General features: G+C 37.8%; 5 protein-coding genes across 5 annotated transcripts; 1 reads left to right on the top strand and 4 right to left on the bottom strand.

Annotated features, from left to right (window-relative positions):
• Nucleotides 1–655: 655 nt before the first annotated feature.
• LOC125470203 (probable 2-oxoglutarate-dependent dioxygenase AOP1) lies at nt 656–2,361 on the bottom strand. The gene is made up of 3 exons (XM_048568882.1): nt 1,970–2,361; nt 1,175–1,508; nt 656–1,028 (listed from the first exon to the last, which is right to left on the bottom strand). Exons 1-3 carry the CDS (start codon nt 2,344–2,346, stop codon nt 786–788), a joined length of 954 nt encoding a protein of 317 aa, XP_048424839.1. The 5' UTR covers nt 2,347–2,361; the 3' UTR covers nt 656–785.
• A 1,576-nt stretch (nt 2,362–3,937) lies between these two features.
• LOC103960740 (protein DMP7-like) lies at nt 3,938–4,964 on the bottom strand. Its single transcript, XM_048569202.1, has one exon. It carries the CDS (start codon nt 4,689–4,691, stop codon nt 4,044–4,046), a length of 648 nt encoding a protein of 215 aa, XP_048425159.1. The 5' UTR covers nt 4,692–4,964; the 3' UTR covers nt 3,938–4,043.
• Nucleotides 4,965–7,973: 3,009 nt separating this feature from the next.
• Nucleotides 7,974–13,718, bottom strand: LOC103938937 (mitogen-activated protein kinase kinase kinase 3). The gene is made up of 12 exons (XM_009348988.3): nt 13,379–13,718; nt 12,606–13,084; nt 11,664–11,981; nt 11,280–11,367; nt 11,049–11,111; nt 10,678–10,838; nt 10,316–10,391; nt 9,607–9,666; nt 9,395–9,502; nt 9,052–9,288; nt 8,428–8,531; nt 7,974–8,336 (listed from the first exon to the last, which is right to left on the bottom strand). The coding sequence occupies exons 2-12, from the start codon at nt 13,046–13,048 to the stop codon at nt 8,072–8,074; spliced, it is 1,923 nt and encodes a 640-aa protein (XP_009347263.2). The 5' UTR covers nt 13,049–13,084; nt 13,379–13,718; the 3' UTR covers nt 7,974–8,071.
• Nucleotides 13,719–14,794: 1,076 nt separating this feature from the next.
• On the bottom strand, nt 14,795–17,047 carry LOC103938935 (peptidyl-prolyl cis-trans isomerase CYP19-4). The gene is made up of 7 exons (XM_009348986.3): nt 16,886–17,047; nt 16,712–16,790; nt 16,322–16,369; nt 16,196–16,219; nt 15,741–15,923; nt 15,533–15,608; nt 14,795–15,032 (listed from the first exon to the last, which is right to left on the bottom strand). Exons 1-7 carry the CDS (start codon nt 16,949–16,951, stop codon nt 14,894–14,896), a joined length of 615 nt encoding a protein of 204 aa, XP_009347261.2. The 5' UTR covers nt 16,952–17,047; the 3' UTR covers nt 14,795–14,893.
• Nucleotides 17,048–18,531: 1,484 nt separating this feature from the next.
• On the top strand, nt 18,532–22,177 carry LOC125470234 (E3 ubiquitin-protein ligase APD2-like). Its single transcript, XM_048569008.1, has 11 exons — nt 18,532–18,688; nt 18,798–19,048; nt 19,699–19,805; nt 19,890–20,015; nt 20,139–20,235; nt 20,615–20,689; nt 20,777–20,859; nt 20,958–21,104; nt 21,215–21,287; nt 21,374–21,722; nt 21,882–22,177. Exons 2-11 carry the CDS (start codon nt 18,799–18,801, stop codon nt 21,955–21,957), a joined length of 1,383 nt encoding a protein of 460 aa, XP_048424965.1. The 5' UTR covers nt 18,532–18,688; nt 18,798; the 3' UTR covers nt 21,958–22,177.
• Nucleotides 22,178–22,721: the final 544 nt, after the last annotated feature.

Raw genomic sequence — 22,721 nt, forward strand, 5'->3', positions numbered from 1 at the left:
TCTACATAACTTGAAACGCAAATTGACCGAAAATGTAAAGAAAGCAATAAACTCTAGCAACATTCAGGCCATGAAATGTGAGATAATGTTAGAGAAGTCCATCATGATCACTGGTGTCAGATTGGACTTAGTACAAAACATGCGCCTTAGAGAGGAAATTAGTTAGAGTGGTTGGAATTGCACATCAATTGAATCATACTACAGGATGGCAAAACTCTAAAGGTTTTAGATCTCAGGCATCGTAGGTAGGTTTGTTTCAAAGGAAAGCTTTGAGATTGTAGCTGAAGAGCTAAGAGAGTTTTGCATAAGAACAATTGAGTTTGTGATGAAAACTGTTGGGTTTGTTGGAGAATCACTCGAGGTTTTGTTTAATCGCAAAGATTGAATTTGACAAAGATCCTGAGCTTGAAGGCTTTTGGCTCCATTTATAGGTCATGTGCTTGAGTTTTCATAACAATTACCAGGAAATCTCAGATCTGTCCACAGTAAATCTTGGTTTCCTTACTTGGACAGTTTGATCCACGATTATATATGTTATGTATCGTTCAATACTGTTGAGTGTTGAAGACACCTTGGATGAGGGGAGTTGGAGATGGGAGGGTTAGATGCCATAAAGTGGATGAGACGTGAAGAAAAAAATTGAGAGACCAACGCATCGGAAAAAACAACACCACAACTTTTTTTATTCAGTAAAAGCTAAAAAGAAATCACACATTACATTCAATAGAGAAGCTGCAGAAGAAGCCATCGGTATCTATATTTACACAAGAATCTAAAAACAGATCTCAAATACCACAGTAGGCTTTGATAGCATGCTTAGCTTTCTGTCCCGCCTCAGTTAGAAAGAAACGAAGGAAATCAAAGTGATCAAATGGCTTATATCGTAAGGGGTGTTTGTTATCAACTAGCTCTTCAGGTACTTGCACAATATCATTTTTATATGAGAATAATGACACCGAATATCTTATTTTCTTCTGTTCCAGGATGACTTGATGCTCACATGCGCATACCCTGTCGTTACTCCATGCCTACCAAATGAAAGTAGAAAAAAATGTGAGATAAAACAGTTAGTCAAGGCAATGTGCGTTTGCGCCTTGTACCCAAATCCTGTAAAATTACAATAGTTTGTAATAGTATAAGCTAGAATAATATATTATGCGAAAGTGGCTCTCACCATGAGTACATCGGATGCAATTACTATAAAAGATGAAGGTGAAGAAGGTGCATAATCAATCCATTGGCCAGCCTTTGTTTTGATCCGCAGACCATTGACCTCATTTTGATGCACGATGGTTGTGAAACACTTGTCTGTGTGAGGAAACAGTCTCACATCATTCTTATTCGTCCGCTGTATAGTCTGTGTTTGATATTCAATGCATCTAAGCTGGTAAGTGGCGGATGCCTTGTGAGAGTCATAAAGCCTCCCCACCCTATAAATATCAAACACCATTCTTGTCACCATTTGATCCAATTCTACCAACATCTTTGAGTAGGATTGAACAGTATAACTAGTTACAAGAACAAAGAGTTCCGCAATGTTAGGCACGATATCAATGTTGAAATTAATTTCTTTACCAGTTTCAAATAACACATGCTTATGTCGGCATACTACATATCAATATCATTTATCAAAGTGAAATCTTGTCTAAATGTGTGGTCTATATTCAATATCCCAACATATGTACTTATTTTAAGATCCAAGTAGTTTTTGAAAGCCAAAAAATAGTTAGAAGTGCTTCTTGACAAAATAGTTGGAAGTGATTTTTAAAGAAACGTCAAGCATAAAAGCAATTTAAAATTTTTTTTTTTACCAAACATAGTAAAAAAAACGCTTTTAATCATAAAAAATTAAAATTAAAAAAAATAATTAAAAAAAAACACTTTTAACCCTTCCGCGAAAACTTCTCCAAACAATCCCTTGTACATGCAGTAAAAGAAAAAGAAAATTTAGGAGTGAGAAACAAAATACCGAAAACGTTCATTTCCTGCGGGCCACATGATACTAGTGAACTTTTGAGCTCCTTCTACAGTTTCTGGACTCTCAATCCCCGTGGAAAAATCGTGAGGAAAGATCGGACTTGGGGGAAAATAGCTGTGGAGAGGCTTATCACTGGTCTCCTGCGTTTTAGTTTCGAATGGAAGATCACAAAGATCTTTCATTGCAGAGAAAATGGAGTTGCGAGTTTCCAAAGTATCTTTTTTGTAAACCGCTTCAAAGCAGCTGTACTCTTCTAGTGCATGCTGTACTTGTCTGCATGCCAACAGCCATGCATCCGTTCCAGGCTTCAAGTTTTCATTGGATAAGTCTACAACAGGAACCACAAGAGGCTGACTTTCTGACCCCATATTTCTCTCTTGAACTATCGTGGTTATTAATTAAGCTAGTCTTCAGGAATTGCTTCACTGATAGATCGTAGCAATGAGATTAACATGGGATCATTTTGGACAAATTTATAGCCATAGAATGATAAATTTAGGTGGGGGGAAGACTTTGCATGCTGTTCTTAACTATCACTATTATTTAACTAAAATCATGTTAATTTTCAATTTTTGATCGAAATTATTAATGTAATGCGCGCTCGCGCGCGCGCACACACACACACAATATATTTGAGAGTATAATTTATCCTTTAATATTTTTAATCCCCAAATTATGGAATTCTCATTAATAAACAACTATAAATTTCGCCATAGAATGATAAGTTTAGGTGGGGGGAAGACTTTGCATGTTGTCCTTAACTATCACTATCATTTAACTAAAATCATGTTAATTTTCAATTTTTATCGAAATTATTAATGTAATACACACACACACACACACACACAATATATTTGAGAGTATAATTTATCCTTTAATGTCACATCCCGGCCCGGGTGGGACCACTTCCCGGGCCCGCTCCACCACCGTAGCACGATATTGTCCGCTTTGGGCTTACCATTCCCTCACGGTTTTGTTTTTGGGAACTCACGAGCAACTTCCCAGAGGGTCACCCATCCTGGGAGTGCTCTAGCCCTCTTCTCGCTTAACTTCGGAGTTCCTACAGAACCCGAAGCCAGTGAGCTCCCAAAAGGCCTCGTGCTAGGTAGGGATGGGAATATACATATAAGGATCACTCCCCTGGGTGATGTGGGATGTCACAATCCACCCCCCTTAGGGGCCCGACGTCCTCGTCGGCACACCACGACCAGAGTTAGGCTCTGATACCAAATTGTCACATCCCGGCCCGGGTGGGACCACTTCCCGGGCCCGCTCCACCACCGTAGCACGATATTGTCCGCTTTGGGCTTACCATTCCCTCACGGTTTTGTTTTTGGGAACTCACGAGCAACTTCCCAGTGGGTCACCCATCATGGGATTGCTCTAGCCCCCATCTCGCTTAACTTCGGAGTTCCTACGGAACCCGAAGCCAGTGAGCTCCCAAAAGGCCTCATGCTAGGTAGGATGGGAATATACATTTAAGGATCAGTCCCCTGGGCGATGTGGGATGTCCTCGTCGGCACATTTCCGGCCAGGGATAGGCTCTGATACCAATGTCACATCCCGGCCTGAGGCGGACCACTTCCCGGGCCCGCTCCACCACCGTAGCACGATATTGTCCGCTTTGGGCTTACCATTCCCTCACGGTTTTGTTTTTGGGAACTCACGAGCAACTTCCCAGAGGGTCACCCATCATGGGAGTGCTCTAGCCCTCTTCTCGCTTAACTTCGGAGTTCCTACGGAACCCGAAGCCAGTGAGCTCCCAAAAGGCCTCGTGCTAGGTAGGGATGAGAATATACATATAAGGATCACTCCTGGGCGATGTGGGATGTCACAAATATATCAAATGTAACGTCTTTAACACTAAATGAATAATTTAGAAATAAAATTTAATTATCTTGATATGTAAAATATTTTATTATTAAAATAATTAATGATGTTTATTACAACCATGGGATCTTGATTAAAATTTAAAAATGAATAAGACTTCAATCAATGAAGCTGAAAAAAGAGAGATGAGAATCTACTTTCTCCTAAAAATTTCCTGGACTTTTATTCTCTCAAGCTAGCTACGAGAGAGAGGGAAGCCAATTCCATGGCGTCTGGAGGGGAATAAAACAAACAGTAAGCTGCATACGATACCGGTTCCGACATGGAACGCCACCAAAAGCTGCCTGGCCTCCTCCGATGGCTTGGGGTAGAAGCAATTGACGACATTTTTATCAAACATTGCCACCGCAGCAAATACAAGTATGGACATGAAGGCATGGAAAAAATCTATGAACTTTAGCCTATATTTAGCTGCCTCCTCCGGCGCAATTGTGATTTTGGACCCGTCGAGCATCCACAACCCCTTAAATGTTGCCAACCCGTATCGCACCTTGCCTCGTTCGTCCCTCAAGCTATCGGTCAAGCACAAAAGGAAGCAGGTAAGGCTGCAGAACGTTAGGAGGAGCAGAGTCATGGTTTGGTTGAGGATGGCCGAGCACTTCCCTTGGCGTGTGAAAGCGGGGGAGAACATTTGGAACACGAGGACGGTCCCCGTGGGGAGAAGATTAGACAAATGGGCTGTGGCTTTGAAGGTCTTTCTAATGGCCTTTTGTGCTGGGGTTTTCGGTTGTTTTGGCTTTGGGGCAGTTGAACTTGATCCTTCTCCTCCTCCCCCTGCATTATTATCCAAAAGTGGTTGCTGTGCTTCCTCGACCGCAGCCATGTCAATCCGATGACTGTTGAAGCCTTTTACCCTTGAAGCCTTGGACTCTTTCCCCTCCTCGAAAGTGCTAGGTCAGCCTTCCTCCTGCACAAAGAGATCGAACCACACAAGAACAAGAGAACGAACCAACGAAGAACGATGAGATAAACACTGGTTAATAATAAAAGGAATTATAAATGGTTAAAGAAACTGAATATTAAGATTAACAAAATTAGGATTTGTTTTTCTGTTTGGTTTTGGTAAGTGAATGGAAAAAACTAGTGATGAACTGCTTTCATAACTGACCAGGCCTTCCAGAAACTCTTGTAAAAATTAACGTTTGTTTTGGAGGGGACCAATATGAAACGTTGGAATTATTTGAAAGGAAAACTAACAAAAAAAAATGCTTGAAAGTTTAAGTTTTAACAAAAAATCATATTATAAGTTTATTTAATAGATGTTTAATAAAACACTTCCGGTACTGTTTACTTTTAATGAAAAATCACATTTATACATTTCTCTGTTACTATTCACTATACATTTTTAAGAATTTTTTTATTAAATTTTTTTTTTTTAACTTTTCATTAGTACCCTTTTATGGTGGGCACAAATCCAACATTAAATCGCCCAATGAGATTGGCCCAAGCAATTAGTTTTGAATTTTACCCTTGACTTCTAGTCTTTGCCTGTATAATCTTCTCTCCCTTTCTCGATCTCTTCGTCTAATCTCTACTATTGTTTTTATTCTCCATTCGATTCCAATTTCACCATTTTGCAATTGAATTGATCGAATCTCTGTCTCTCTACCCAATCTCCGTTTTCGTACCCTGCGACATTTTGAGCCCTGAGGTGCCCAAGCAAATATATGAAGCAGCTCCTCCATTGTCGAAGAGAAGTGAGCAGATGGACGAGGAAGGGCGGCCACCCTTTTACTCGTCGGAAATTGACAGTGAGAGTGAGGATTCCGCCCCTCTGATCTTTCGACCCTACCGAAATCTAGGTTTGCTTTTGGTTTGCAGCGCTGTGCTGATGCTTCTGCGTTTAATTTTTTTTTTTTTTTTTTAAATATTCAAGCCCTTGTAATGTTTCTAGCATGAATTGTGGTCATCTATAGAAGGTTTGATGCTGCGCTTCGGCAATATGCTGCCCATCAGCAGCCGAAAGTTGAAACTTAGATGGAGGAAGCTAGAGAGAGAAAGAGAAGGACCAAGATAGAAAAGGATGATGGATGTAAAAGAACACCTGGGTTCTAGAGAGTAGTTTTATTATTTTAAAAATGTAGATTCAATAAAATATTGTAGTCTAATAAAGTGATTGATTTGATTTACAATAAATAAATAAATAATTTAGAAGGAAAAAAACCTTGTTTTTATGTTGGGGCACAGGTTTTTTTTTTTTTTTTACCAAAAAAAAATAGTGTAAAAATGTAATAGGTTCCAACGATGCCAACCTTATTCAAATATGCATGGTCGGAAGGTGTGGAAGCTATAAAGTAGTGTATACGCTTCTTATATTGGTTTTAGTATTATTGATTGTAACTATTTTTTGAAAACTAAACTAAAATAACACACATTATTTCTGTAATAGAACAAAATAAACACTATTTTTAGAATTATAGCAAAATGACCATATTATTTTTGAAACTATTTCTGAAACTATAGCAAAACAACCACAATATTTTGAAACTGAATCAAAATAACCACACTATTTCTAAAACTGAACCAAAATAACCACATTATATCTAAAACTACTGCAAAATAACTCACACTATTTCTGAAATTGAACCAAAATAATTCATAGTATTTATGAAATTACAGAAAAATGACTCACATTATTTATGAAACAGAACCAAAATAACTCATACTATTTCTGAAACTATAACAAAATAACCATACTATTTCTGAAACTGAATCAAAATAACCCACACTATTTCTGGAACTACAGCAAAATAACTCACACTATTTCTGAAACTGAACCTAAATAGCCCACATTATTTCCAAAACTATAACAAAATAGCCCACATTATTTTTGAAAATTAAACCAAACTAATCTACATTATTTCTGGAAGGAAACAAAATAAACATTACTTTTGGAATTACAGCAAAATAACCCACATTATTTTGAAACTAAACCAAAATAACCAATATTATTTCTAAAACTAAACCAAAATAACTCACACTATTTTTGAAGCTGCAACAAAATTACACCTATTTTGAAACTGAACCAAAATAATGAGTTTTAAAACTAGGAGATTTGCAGTCTTATGAGTCAAGATTTTCACTACGTTGTGTTTAGATAAGGATTTTGAAGAGCAATAACAAGTTTTAAATTATTTCTTTTTTCTTCACAACTACTTAACTTATTTCCCTGATAATATCATCTAATTGCATTGATAAGGGAAATACAAAAAGTGACAAAGGGGTGAGGGCACAAATGTGCAAACTCAAATAAAAGATAAAAAAAAATAAAGGTGATTTGGCCCAAAATAAAAAAAAGGTGACTTGACCCACATGAAAAAAGAAAACAAATGTGACAGACAGAGACATGGACATAACCAAACAAATATTTAATGGGAATGCGGCCCCAACAAACTTCACGCGGTTCAAAGCCTAATGGAAAAATTCAGCTTTTTGGTGGAATGGACTGACGGAATGAGACTTCCGTCAGAGGCATTGGCTGGAAAAAAGAAAAATTAGTGTTGCACGTGAGGTTCTTTATTATTTACGAGGTTTTAGTTTTTTTCTTATTATATTGTATTTTGTCCTTTTTATTAAATTTCAGGTTTTTTATATTAAATAAAATTATAAGATAATTTTTGGTTAAAATAAACTTATCTCAATCTCTTTTCATTAAAGCATCCTTATTTCAACAAGGTCGGACTTTCAAGATCAACCACATCACCATATCCACGTAATATTATTTTTATGCAGATGTTAGAAGAAACAGAATTTTGAACACAACGGAAAAAAAGGACCGATGAACCCGCCCGCTATCTGTGGATACCATCACTACGGTTGTCCGGCTGCTGCCAATCTCCCACCAAAACGGTGTGATTCCTGCATTCGGTATATTTCGCCATGAACAAAGAGTATAAACATCAAATGTTACAAAAGGGACCGGCTTCCATTTACAGCAACGCGGATAATACGTCGTTACGGGATCGCATGGTCCGCCATCTTCCCCATGCAATGCACGTTTAGAGTTGTCCATCGATTCCCACGTTTTCAAATTTCCTTTTACATAACAATACGGAAGGCAACATAAACAACCAAAATTGCTATAGGGGGAGGGGGGGGGAGCGCATGAAATGAATATTTCCTTTCAAAGTAGCGCGACTCCGGTTCATCAGGCGATGTGGGGGAGACAATGGACAATTTATGTTCTCTATAGTATATTTACATTCAAATGGGTCTTGCTCTTGGAGAACTGCCGAGCGTTTGGGCTTTAAGTAGCGTTGTTTCCTGCCAGGGATCAAGAGTGTACGACGTCGTTGGACTTAGCTTGTTATACGATGAGTAGTCGCTCAAATTGTAACTACTTTGTCCCATCATGGCATAAGTTGGATGAGGGGGAGAAAGTAAAGAGCTCTTGTGTGTCTGTCCATATTGTCGTAAGGGGCTTGAACAAGGAGATACAGGCAAAGATGTAATCATCCTTATATTCTCGCTGCATATCCAAGATTGATAAAGAGTCATTTAACGTAATAACACGCTCGACAGACTACATCGATGGGGATATGACAGGAAAATATATTTACCTAGGGCTCCGCCAATCTCTTGAAGTTGCGATTGTGGGCTTTGCTGTGTGATCTGCATCACTCAAGGTGAAACTTGTTCTGTTGGAGTGTAGCTCTAATACTGGCTGCTCAAAGAAAGAAACGAAAATGAAATCAGGTTGGGCAAGCGCTTAAGTTTGATACAGACTTGTCGGAAATACTCGTTTAACGATTCAAGACATAACATTGATGATAATATGCGAATAATTCGTTCAACAAATTGCAGTTACGTTTTATTGTAACTTCTCCGAATAGTCTCAAGCACTTTAAGACTATAGGCCAGTAAAGAAACTAAATTCCACACTTCTTTCTATAGGAACAAATTTCCACACTTTCACCTCCTTCACACATTATGCACTTAGTTTTAATGATTTGACCAATATATAACATTATTTATGCTAGAAGGTAGAAACAATTCAAGCAAGCAGAACCTTCTATTAAGCGCATGCGCGCACGCACACACACACCATGTTGCCTGAAAATTGTCCATTGTTTAATAGGTTTTTCTTCTATAGCCGCTTTCTAGCTCCAAAGCAAGTATCAATTCGTAATTTGGCCCACAAACTAAAAGCTTAAAAAAACGCAGTAGAAAGTTATAGGCTTTACCGGCGTCCTGCTTCCGTGAAAAGCATATGGGAAGGCATCCTTGGTTACTTTGATGTTAGAAGATCTTGTTGTTGTTTGCTCCCTAATGAAAGGGTGGTCTAGAAGTCCAGAAGCTGTAGGACGCTCCAATGGGTTCCGTTGCAAACATAGCCTCACAAAACTCTTTGCCTCGTTTGAAAGATGATCAGGAATATGTGGAATATCTTTGCTGTTTCCAATTTTAAAAATTGCAGCCACCTGTTGAATCCGATGTAAGGAAACAAGTTTTGGTGCAACAAACACTTTGTAGCTGATGATAACAAAGAAACTTGTAAGGCATTAGGTTCTGAACAGTATATCGTACCCCTTCATACTGGCTCCAAGGAGGTTTAGAAGTTGCCATTTCAAGAATTGTACATCCTAAGCTCCATATATCCACAGCAAGGCTATAACCGTTCGTATTCATTACAACCTGAAATTAACATTTCATGAACATGAAAATTCCACTACAGTGAACTGGCTACTAACAATACAAAAGAAAAAAGAGGGAAAAAGATGTTGAGAAAGAGAGAGTACCTCTGGGGCCATCCAATAAGGACTTCCCTTGAATGACAGCATTGAAGCACAATTTGTGATCTGATTCAGAAAATAAAATCATCAGATTTCTCAAATTTGATTTAGAAAAATGACTAGGAAAACTAACAATTACATACTATTCTTCGATTTCCTTAGTCAAATGCCACTCTTAGATACTTAAATCTATGTGCTCAAGTTCGTCGAAACGATTTCCCTCTTTATATTGTCTCTAAGAAGCAAGCATTATTGCTTATTGGTAACTCATTAATGTATAAAGCAGCAGATAAGAAATACAATGATGAAACTTATTAACCACGATTCAATGTGCAAATTAGAGAAAATGATAACTCCCGAAATTGAGGAGAAACCAAAACCCAAAGTGTAGTCTGATCTTACCGTATCCCCAATAACCTACACTCTATCTCCTCCATATTTTAAAAATATCCTCTTGAACCAAAGCACCTGCTAAATATCCAACAGACCACCTCTGTAAAACCTTATATTTCTTTCCCTCTAGCAGTTTCTCAAAAGGAAAAAAGATCCTTGTGAAATTAATCTGTCCTGATTTCCTGAATGCCAAGACATATCGTATAGTTAACAGTTTCATTCTTACTCTTCCTAGACACATTCATGTTTGAGATAAATTAGCAATTCTACGCCTTCATTACTTCACTAAGACTTCATTGTGCAGAGGATAGATGCAATTTACATGTTTAGCCATGCCAAAGTCTGCCAACTTGATTTCACCATTAGGACCCACTAATATGTTTGCTCCTTTGATGTCCCTGCAAGGAAAAACAAATTAGTAAAAAGATTATAAAGATATAATACAACTGCCACAACTTTAATTAAAAAGATATAATAAATTATTATCTGTGCAAATTAGGAAGGTACAAGATGAATAAAAATATTGTAGGATTCTGAAAAGAAAAAAAAAAAATTAGATTTAGTAAGAAATATTGCCGACCAAGAATAAAGGGAAGACAAGTATTCATATGCCCAACCACCATATGACTGAAAATTAGGGAAAGGGCGATAATGAAGACATTATAGGTATTAAAACTCGTATACCTATGAACTGTATTTCTTTCGTGTAAGTAGGCAAGACCAGATACAATCTGTCTGGTATAATTTTGAATCACAGGTTCCTTAAAGGCGCCATATTCTTGTAGTAGTTTATAAATTGAGCCACCAGACACATACTCCAAATAAACAGAGAGTGCATCTTCACCCTGAAAAAGACAAGCCAAAGTTGATATCAAGCTAGGATGCAACGTCCAAATCAACAACTAACCCATTCAATTGAAAATAAATAACCAATCACTCTCCTTTCCTATCCCCACACCAATGTATGTGTTCAGGCAATGGCATGTGTTTTTAATCTTTGATTGCTAATGGGCATGCATGTTTATCAGCATTTAAAGCAGTATATTAGCTCTCACCAATTCACTTCCATAATATCGAACGATGTTTGGATGTGAGAGCTGACTAAGCAAATTTATCTCCTGTCAACAACAAAAAGTTAGGTGCAACCAGTCAGCACCAACAATCAGATAAGAGAAATTTCTAGCCACGTAAATTTACTGTAAATGCTCAGTGACAGGTCGAAAGACAAACTCAATGGGAGTAAAGCATCATGTCTGATATTTTCAGAGCTAGCTGGACAAAGTTACCTGGTTCAGTTGCTTAAGACATTCTTTTAACGATTGATCATCTGTAACAAGCCTGACTTCTTTGATTGCACACATTTGCCCACTTTCACTGTCAACATCACAAATAAAAGTTTAGGAAAAGGAATATGCATACTTGGTAAGAAGGCATCTTGTCTGCACTCTAATTATTGCAAAACAATTATTTGGTACCCTCATTTTGGAATCTATTTTGTTTCCTTTATATATTCCAGGGTAATGTGCAAAGTGCAGGCATACAATCATTTTTGTGCCTTAAGTTTTTGTTTCCTTGCCCAAAGAATAAATATTCAATTTAGTTCCCAAAACTTACGAGCATGGTTGTTCACTTTCTTTATCAATCAATCCAACCACAAAAGTAAAAATCACCTGTTAAATCCGACATAAACATGGCCAAAGGTCCCTCTTCCTAAAAGCTTTCCCTTCTTCCACTTTGATAGCGCACAAGTTGAGTTTTCAGTCACTGGACTAGTTCTACTGCTGGGCGAGGCAAAAGGGCTAGTTGGAGAACCTGGAGGGAGCGGAAGAGGATGACACACACTTTTGCCATCTTCTTGCTTTCCTGTTGGAGACTCCAAACTCATGGCACATAATCGTGGATGAAGAGGAGATGTTGGACTAGTTGGCCCCCTAGACCTAGGACCTGGGCTTTTCGGCATCATGCTGACCTTTGGATCACCAGTAAATCTGTGAACAGTATAGGACGATAAGATTCAACATGCCATTATTCTTTATATCTGAGATATAAAACTTGTTGCACATCAAAAATACTCCAATGATCCAATCATCTTGTGGGAATATAAGAATAAAGCCATCAATTTAATACATATTATGTATGACTTCTGATAGTACCAAGTCCTAATTCTTACCATAAACACACACGTCAATAATTATTCTAGTAAGATTTATAGCTTAAAATAACTATGTTAATCATCATGATGTCGTTAATGCTAAAAAAATGGCCTCACACAAAGACAATCAATCATCATGATGTGGTTAATGCTAAATAAGTCTGAAAGTAGCAGACAGTCGCTCAAATTTGGACAGAAAAACTCTATGGAGAGGGCAAGAGTATTTAGCTAACTGATTACTAAGTTGATATCCAATAAGTAAAATAAATTCACAAATGAAACAGTTAAATCATATACATATGGAATGAAACTGAACTGAACGTTTGAATTAAAGTTCTTACAAGCATGAAATTGAATTGATTCCAATTGAATGAAAAACCAGCCAAAAGTCCGAAATTGTGCAAAAACAGAAAAATGTCTAATCTGAAAAGGCAGGGGTTTTGTGGAGAAAAAAACCAACCTATAGCTGGAAGCAGCACCGCATTGAGCAACCAGTGGATCGTCAGAGCCAGAGGAGCTGACGCTTGATACAGAGGCGGACGCAGATCCTAACCCATTCCCCTGATCATTTCCCAAAGCCAAACCCTGCAGGGATGATACCGATGGGCGAGGCAGGGGATGAGCCGCTCTCTCACCGCCGTCTGAGTCAAAACCCAAAAAGCCAGAAGAAGAGACACCAACAGCGCCAGCAAATTCCCTGCTGGCTCTGGGTGATCTCCGCGTTACGTGCTCATCGAAGCTCCTCGGCCTTTCGTCCTTCTCCTTGTTCTTAATATCGTTACTGGTCGAAGATTTGATGACAAAGTTGTTGCTGTTGCGGTTAGAGTAGGGGTTTTTATGCTGGACTGCCTTCTCTTGCTCTTCTTTGCTCTTGCTTGATTTTCTTCCCCACCAAGCAGGCATTTTTACCTCAATTTATCTATTTTTACCTCAATTTATCTATTTTTAACATAAAAAAAATTGAAATATCAAATAACTTTGCTTGATTTTCTTCACACCAATACCAAATGATCAGACCTCAACGATCAATTTCAAAAATTGACACACAAAGATTCAGACTTCGAAGACGAATTTCAAAATTCCTAAAAATAAACATCAATTTCAGCTGCGAGAACTTCAAATCAACATGAATTTCAACAAAATTCCCAAAAACAGAAGCCCGAAATGAACAAATTCTCAAAACTCAACCCCCCGATTGCAATCTCAATCTCAATCCAAGCCCAAATTACATACCTTGTAATCGAATGGAGGAGCTGGCGGCGGAGCTCCAGACGTGAACGGCTGAGCGCGACGGAGGGAACAAGAAAATAATAGGGGCGGCCTACAACATCCTCCGCCGTCTGAGGCCGAGGCTCTCTAAAAGTAAGAAAATTAATTTAATTTAATAAAACTTAATTCGATTGAGAAGAGAGAGAAGAGGACTCAAACACGGAAGAATTTGAGAGAGAAAAAAGAGCTTGAATTTGGGTTTTGTAGCTCGATTTTATATCGCACGAGGAGGAAGAAGAAGAAGAAACGGAGACTTTTTTTCTTTTAGAGAGAGAGTCCGTGTGTGGGACCAGTGGAGGAGAGAGAGAGAGAGAGAGCGCAAGTGTGAGGAACAGCTCAGCGAAGAGGGAGAGGACAAAAGAGAGAGTTTGGAGACGGCAGCCGGTGGTTGGATGAAAGCGGGAGAAATGACGCGTCAAGTTCCTAGTTGCGAGATGACATGCATGCATGCATACATACATAAGTAGCAGGTGAGTGGTATGATGAGATGATCATGCATGCATGATGTATGCATGTTATACGTTGGCGGAGTGGACTGCGTCAAGGGGAGTAAAGGAAACTTGTGGGCGGGTGAGGTAGTGAGCATGACTAGAGTGCAATCCGGATTTGGTATTTTGTTAAAATATTCTAAAAACAAAACTGACCGCATGATTCACAACATAAACCGTTAATACTCACGACGACAAAAAATGATTTTCGGACTTTATTTTTTCTCGTGTTTATAGCCACTTGATCCAATTAATTGCAAGAAATCAAGTGATAAACTAATGAAAAGTGCAAGAGGCTAAAAGTAAAGTGCGGGAATCATTTCCGTAAATAAGGTATATGTTAGTATTCATGTAATGCTGGGGATGACGTGCGGCACATTGCAAAATTATTGCCATACAACTCGATTGTTACGTTGCACGACTACTAAGATGGAATGAGTCAAAAAATGTGGCATGTTAATTTTATCCTAATTGACATTATGAGATTAGACTAATACGCCACCCTAGCAGTGTTAAGTGTAACCAGTCTATTTAAGTTCCATTAAGTCGGTCGTCAGTAAATCAATGAAGTGATGATTTCATCAACATGTCATGCGCTATGCTTTGCTTAGGAGGAGTAAGTGATTTAAAGAGTAAGGCATTTTTTGAACACATGACAGCCGTCGCTTAGTCAATGACGCCACTATGACTCAATTTTAATTTCACTTTTCTCCCGTCTAGTAGGGTTTACTGTTATCACAGACTTGGAAACTTGCAAGGGCAGCAGCCACAACGAAGTTTTTCCCAACTAATATGGAACAATTCTGGGATTCAACCCTTAAAAAGTATGAAGGGTTTGGGTTTTGGGAAAATAACGGGAACATTATGTAGATGTTAATCGAATTTAAAGTAAACGTGAACTATAACATCTTCATCGGTCTTACACGACGAAAATCGAGAAGTCGGAACAGTTATTGTCACTCGGTACATGGAGAGACTACGAGAGGAACATCTAGAGAGGAAGTTCACCACTGTCGGCAATCACGACTTTGCTCTTGGGTGTGCCACTCTGATTTCCTTCAGCTTCAATCTTGTAAACTACATCCATTCCAGACAGCACCTTTCCGAATACAACATGTCTGCCATCCAACCTATAAACATTCAAATACGGAATCAAACTTCAGCTTTGATAAGTATACATGTGTAAACCAATGGTTGTTATTTGAAAACAGTAGTAGACCGCCTCTGTATTAAGGGCAGAGGTCTTAAGATCAAACGACTAATGAAATCGGTAGTTGAGCACTAGTTTAAATGAGCGCAAATGTAGCGTTATACAATGTAAAGGTCTGAAATTTAAGAAATGTGATATGGAATCAGTAAAAAGGGGACAGAATGAACCCGCCATCTGTGGATACCATCACTACGATTGTCTGGCCACTGCCCGACTCTTACCAAAACGGTGGGAATCAGGCGTTCCCTGTAAGCACTATTGGTCTCCACAAGAAAGCAAACCAAAATTGCTTCCTCTAATCAAACCCAACAAGTGCCAGAATTATACAATTTAAGAAAGCAATGCATCAAGCAGAATACGACAGTCATTCTAGAAATATTATTCGCGTTTTCAAGCATGCATGGATGCACATAGAATTACCAGTTAGTCGTCACAGTTGTGATGAAGAATTGTGAACCATTGGTGTCGGGACCAGAATTTGCCATTGACAAAAGCCCTGTACAAAAGAGTAAAGAGCACTTAGTTCACTCCATAATATAGGTTCAAACTTCAGTATTATATTGGGTGCTAGCCAGTAGCTATCCATGCCGCTGGAAGAGAAGGCAGGTGGGATGGGTTATTTGTCTACCTGGGCCAATATGCTTTAGCTTGAAATTTTCATCAGCGAACTTCTCTCCGTAAATTGACTCTCCCCCTCTTCCATCACCTAGTGTGAAATCACCTCCTTGGATCATGAAACTTGGTATAATCCTGTGGAATTTGCTACCCTTGAAATGGAGAGGCTTTCCACTCTTTCCAACGCCTTTCTCCCCTGAAATATATGGGGGGAAAAGAAGGATGAAAATTTTAAAAACATTATTGACTCTTACAACTTTCTAATCACTATGTTCTGGGGAAATGCAGTATACAGAAAATTTCTATGTAACAACTAAATATTTGCATCCTTCCTGAGTTGTTACTGAACTTGAAGGCCTCAACCAAGGACCATTTCATATACATTGCTGATGATAGACCCCAAAAAGTAGATACTACATATCAACTACTAAACTTAATACGAGGAAGCGAAGATGAGTAACTGGTTACCTGTGCAAAGAGCTCGAAAATTCTCTGAAACACCAAAGGAGTGAATTAGTAATGTTCTGAGATTTTTAGCTTTAGTTTAAACACATAGAACCCACAAAATGGGAGTAATATTATTCAATTTAATACCTGCAGTCTTGGGAACCGCCTTCCCAAAGAGACCAATCACAACCCGTCCTGAAATACAGTGATCGAAACAAGTATCAATACCGATTAGCCAGAAACAAAAAGCACCACCACAAAAAAAATCCCAATAATTCATCAAACAATGGCACCCAAATTTTCATTTGCAACAGTCTATGCACATAAACATTTCTCCAACTCCACAGAAACAAATCCACCTCTACGCAAATGATCACCCTTCGGCTTTCGGTTCCAAATTGAGCTCACACATCATGTTAATCGAATATAAATACCAAATTTGGGAATTAAAATATACCTTAATTAAATTGAATTTTGAGCAAATGGGTCGAATTTGTTCTAAACATTAACAAAATTATTGCAAATTAAACAGCATACCAGCTGGCTTTCCAGAAATCTCGACATCAAAGTAAACCTTGTGGGTCACTTCCTTCAGATCCTCCTTCGACTTCTTTGCCTGATCAAGAATTTACACAAAATTTAAAGATCGATCCTTGAAAATGCAATTGAATCAAACAAAATTGTAAATTTAAACAAAAACATAAACTTTACCTCAATGAGAGCTAGGGTTCCGAAGAGGACGAGGGTACAGAGCATCAACGACGTCGTTCGATCCATCTCTTTGCTTTTTCAGTTCTGCAATGTCCTCAGGACTCTTCTTCTCTCACTCTCCAGATTCATTCGTTTGTACTGAATTGTATGAGTCTTAGGTTTAGCGGTTCAGCCAACAGTGGTCTGACACGTATGGTATTTGGGTGTCCAACGGGTTGGGTAATGGGTTGGAAATGGGCCGACTGCTAAGATGTGTTTGGGCCTTCAAGCCTCATTCTATGTTTGTTTTTATTTTAATAATTCAATAATATTAGGAAAATGCGAACGTCGGTCGCGGTTACGCGTAGAGGAGTGTGGCATCCATTTACCCAAAAAACTCACGTGCCAGTTTCCAAAAAAAAAAAAAAAAACTCACGTGCCCACGCAAGACTAGTGGTAGCATTCATGTTAAAAATAGAAGATAATGGGGTCAATTAGGGTTGTGTCATTTTGCAGGGATTTCAGCTAAAATGGTCAATCATATTAGCATAATTTTTTATTTTGGATCCTAAAATCTGAAATCGATAGAAGTCATGTCTAAGTTTCTCCACCATCAATCATTTAGATCATTCCATAAAAAATATCTATTAAACAAGGATGAAAATGACAAAAATACTCTCAATTTTTGTTAAATCATTTTGACTCATTGTTTATTAAATTAAAGACATTTTTGTTATTTTTGTCCTTATTTTAACATAAATTTTCATGAAATGACCAAAATGATTGATGGTTGACAAATTCAAGGATCACTTCTACTAATTTCAAATCACGAGAATCAAAATGAGAAATTATACCAATCTCAATAATCATTTTAACTAAAAAGTTATATATACATAGAAATTAGAATCCGTATTTGTCACATAATTGAAAACTTACTAATTTGTAATTCTTAGAGTGGTAGACAACCAATTTCAAGTTACCATCCTCTGTTTCCTAACCTTCTGGTACCAACTACACATTTGACTGAAGTTAAGCTTTTCTTGATTTCTTTGTGCTACCATTTTGGGCTTCATTCTTGATATATTTGGAGTTTGTGGATTGTCCTGACGGTTATTAACATTCTTATTCAACTCATTGTCTTATGTATTTAAATTGAATTTGTGGCATGTGGTAGCATTGAAGTGTATAAATTTCACTTATGATCTTTATGAGAAGTAAAAATGGATGTGGAGATAGCACAACCTTATTATATTCCAACAACAAACCCAAAAGACATGAAGAAAATGACAATTGAGAAAAAGTTGAGATATGACATAATTACAGAATTTTTTAGTGGATATAGGATTTATCAACAAAATTGCTATCCAAGCAAAGTTTTAAACGGTCGATAATATGCGTCTTATCCAACTACTTAATGTGTCACGTTATTATTTATTTTCGGCTTAAATATTTACTTACAAACATAACCATATGGATAACTGTATAATGAGAACATCAATGATTAATAAAACATTCGATAATTCGATATTGAGTGATCGAATAGGCGACAAAACCTAACTCAAGATTCTTCCCAACTCACATGCTTGAACCTCGTTGACAGGCTCCACTTCTGAGGGACCAGAAAACTAGAATTCCAATAAGAAAATCATAGAACAATCAGATGACACATTAACTAACCGTCACACACCAACTACCATTCCTATGTTGAAAAACCCAAAAATGGATACGAGAGTACACGACTTTTTGGTGAGCTTCGCAGCCTCGTCACCACCGCCTTTGCTTCCTCAAGGGATGCTGCTGCCTCCCAAAACTCCCATCATCCAGGTAAAGTCTTAGAAACCAAATAAATAAATAAATCATTCTTTCCTTCTTCTTTTCTCTTTTTCGTATAAATATAACCAACAAATGCCAACGTTGAACTTTGTGCTTTCAGCATGGAAACCCCAGAACCAGATCGAAGAGAAGATCAATCCTTTCCATCATCTTCTTCTTCTTCGCCATCGAGCTCACGGGTGGAAGAAGAAGAAGAAAGTGACGGACGTTCAAATGGGGACAATTTTGATGAGCAGCAGCGGATGAGAAGGTCTAGGACTTATCATGTGAACTTGTTGGTGTTCGATGTAGAAGTGTCTGAGGATGATATTTGGTCGGCCCTTGCTGTGCTTGTCACCTTTTGGTTCTTTGGTCAGTTTCCCTCCTCATCAATCACTTGTTTTTGTGCATTGCTTGTGTGAATTTGTTTCATGTTTCTTTTTAATTAGTTTTGGATTCCAGACGAGAGAAACTTACCTATAATTGGGATGCCACAACGGTCATAGTTCAAGTCAACCAACTACTGTTACGTTAGAAAGTTAAATAGAGATGATTTAAGGACATCATTTTCTCCTCATGCACATCTATGTGTATTTTTTACTTTTAGATTAAATAACTCAGAAGAGAATGAAGAGACAATAAAAAGAGTGCATAACGAGAAAATAGGTATGTGAAGATCATTTCTTCGAATACATGGTAGTGTTTTGTTGGTATGAAATACCGACACAGTGATCTGTAGCATGTAGGTGCGTTCTTCTTTAAAGCAGAAAATACTTCTGACAAAAAGTGAAACCAAATTTTTGTCAAATCAAACCCTTTTGCTTGTTTCATGTGTAGTTGTGGAGAGGGTTTTGAGTTTGGTTCTTTCATAAACTGGACTGAAATTATATAAACTTCAATTGATTTATAGGGTTTTTCCCCTTCCTTTTTTTAAGTTTTTCCATATATTGTTATGTACTGAACTCGTTTGTTAATGACTTGAGCATTTGATTAATATGGTTTTTGATGTTCGTCACGCACAGCATCTATGACTATGATTCTTGGTTTCTATGGATCTGGCAATCTACAATTGGGCCCGAACTGCTCGCGCTTGATACAAACTAATCCGTTCTTTGTGCAATCGATTAAGGTGATCAACCGCATTTCATCTTGTAATTCTCGTTTAGTAAAGAACTGGTGTGCTGTAAAACTTATCTGGTCTATAAAACAACAGGCACAGGAGTTTGATGAGCAAAAACTTGGCCCAGTGTTATATGGATTCAACAAACCTCCTCCCTTGGATGTTGAAATAGCATGGACCGAAACACAGGATACGCTTGTTCCAGCCAATTTTCACAAGGCAAGATCTTCCTTTCCATGTAACATCGAATGTTAAATCATTTTTCCTTCTCTCATATTACTCTTAACTTTTTGTCCTCTGCTTTGATTGATGGGATTCAAGTTTATTTCTTTCATGTAACAGGCATGGATTTACTTTCTAAACAAAGGGTCTGGTTTGGATATTACTTACCGTGTGAAGCCTACAAGTTCCTCGCCTTTAACTCTTGTAATCGCACAAGGTAATTCCCAACTTCTGATTTGGATTTCTTGTTTCTTTTCTATCAAAGTACCTCGTAAATGGTTATCTAAACTTAACGTACAAAGGTCTAGGATTTATGTCGAATCAAATAGTTGTAGCAGCTTCTTTACTCTCTGGAACTTGGATTTAGTAAAATTCCGAAACATCTCCAATTTCTGAGTTGTCCTTCCTCTCCGACTCTTAAATCTAACCACTTTCCCATGAGGCCAAATGTCTCTGCAGAAGGTCTATCTAGCGTATATGATATGGGGACTTCTTTTTTCCGGTTCTTTTCTTCTTTTTTTGTGCCGGTGGTGGTAGAGGTATTAGTAGAACTCAATGTATTTTCTGGAGTTGAAAACTTTTATCTAAACCTGCAGGTAGTGAGAGCCTGGCTGAATGGATAGAGGATCCGTCATACGGTAATGCAACATTGTCTTGGAATATAATTTATGGTGAGATTCATCACTCAAATTTCTATTCCCTCTTTCGGAACAAATTACAATGTTCTGAACTTCTACGTCAACCTGTTTTCTTCACAGGAAGTGGTAGGATCCAGCAGGATATTCCAAAGTCTTCTACTTACTATATCGCAGTAGGAAACTTGAACCCTGAGTTTGTTGAGGTAGTTATTCAAAAGTTTATTCCATTGGAAATAATTATATCATTGATAATAATTAGTTTCCAGCTTTATTGAGCTTCCAATGTTGATGTATAACACAGGTAGAGTTGGTATTCAACATAAAATCTGTTCTTTATAACACAACCGAGGCGTATTATAAATGCTCTTTGTATAACCGGTTATGTAGCTTAAAGCTTTCCCTCTTGGGGGCAAATGTTGCTGTCATAACTTCTCCAGGTCCTAAAGAGGTAATGTAGAAGACTCGCATTCCCGAGTTTTGTTTTTCTTCTGTCCCTTTCGGGGGATTGATACAGTTTCCGTCACTTCACCATGATAAATATGTTTCCTGAATCCTTAGGGTATCCCTAATGATGATTGGTATGTAAGCCTGTCTTATGGACCGCGATGGGCCATGTATTTTCTTGTAGCAGGTTACTTCTTGTTATCCTTCATATCCTTCTCGTAACATTGGAAAATAAATCGTTTTCTTTACATCTACCTCTTTGTTTGCTTGTAGGCGTTGTGACTTTGCTCCTCGTAACGGCCTTTAAATTTTATAACAAATTCCAGAATTCTAGTGAAGACACAACCGAATTTCAAGCAGAGGAGGGACAATCCGTGCAAACCCCGCTGCTTTCACCCAAAGACGATGATACTTTGAGTTGGGGTTCGTCGTATGAATTTATTTCCAATAATGAAGAAGATTTGGATGAGTGCCTTGCAGTGAGTTCCCTTGAAGGAAGGTTAACAAATGAAGGAGATAGCAACAATACTCGGCATCTTTGTGTCATATGCTTTGATGGTCCTAGGGATTGCTTCTTTCTTCCCTGTGGACATTGCGCTGCCTGTTTTACTTGCGGAACAAGGTATACAAATCTGAATCAATGTCGTAGTCTTCTGCTTATAACCCTTTACGCGAAACGTTAGATATAATGACTTTGAACATAACCTACATACACTTGCAACATTTTTAACTTCTACCAAATCAAAGAAGAGTTAGATTTCTAAACGGATTAATGGTGCAGGATTGCCGAGGAGGCTGGTACGTGTCCCATATGTCGTAGAAGGATGAAGAAAGTGAGGAGGATTTTTACAGTTTGAGCTTGTATGTATGTGTGAACCAAGTTTGCAGGCAGCTCCCTTGTACCATAGTTTTTATGAATCTTGTGGATATTTTTTCACTAACAGATGAAGAAGTAGTGGTTTCTATTATACTTCAAAAATTTTCACACATTATCACAACCACAAGAATTACAACTGTAATCTCTCCAAAGTGCAAATAATGTATTTGAAAGAAATGAGTATCGTTATTATTCATGTATTTATTACTAGCAATCAAATGATTTGGCTATGTCATTCTTGACAATTTAAGGTATGATGTATATTCGACACCAGGGTCAGTCCTGAGATTTTAAAGGCCATGTTCGAAAGTGAATTGGAGGCCCTAAAAAGCACTAAGAATTTTATTTTATTTTATTTTTTTGTTCAAAAAAATAATTTTATTTTAAATTGAACTTCTATAAATTCTAATAGCACAAACAAATTTAACAAATCAACAAGTGGAAAGGTGGCGTATTGTTTTTTCTTAACTATTTAGAGGTCAGGGTTCGAATTTTCATGTTATTGTGTGAAATTTTTATATTATTTTGTGGAAGCTTATGCATTTAATAAAAATAAACTGAAAAGATGATGGAGATGAGTTTCGAATCCATTTCCTAGGCCGCTGTAGAGAAGCAATAATACAACTTGCACTAAGACTCAAGTTTGTAATATTCTACACATACTACTATATATACGTAAATGCATGCAAATTTGAAAAATCGGAGGCCCTTCCGATTTGAGGGCCTGTGCCGTGGCACCTATTG

Source organism: the organism of the source record quoted next, unplaced genomic scaffold, assembly GCF_019419815.1.
Source record: "Pyrus x bretschneideri cultivar Hongxiangsu unplaced genomic scaffold, Pyrus_bretschneideri_v1 Contig5, whole genome shotgun sequence".
NCBI classification, from domain to species: Eukaryota; Viridiplantae; Streptophyta; class Magnoliopsida; order Rosales; family Rosaceae; genus Pyrus; species Pyrus x bretschneideri.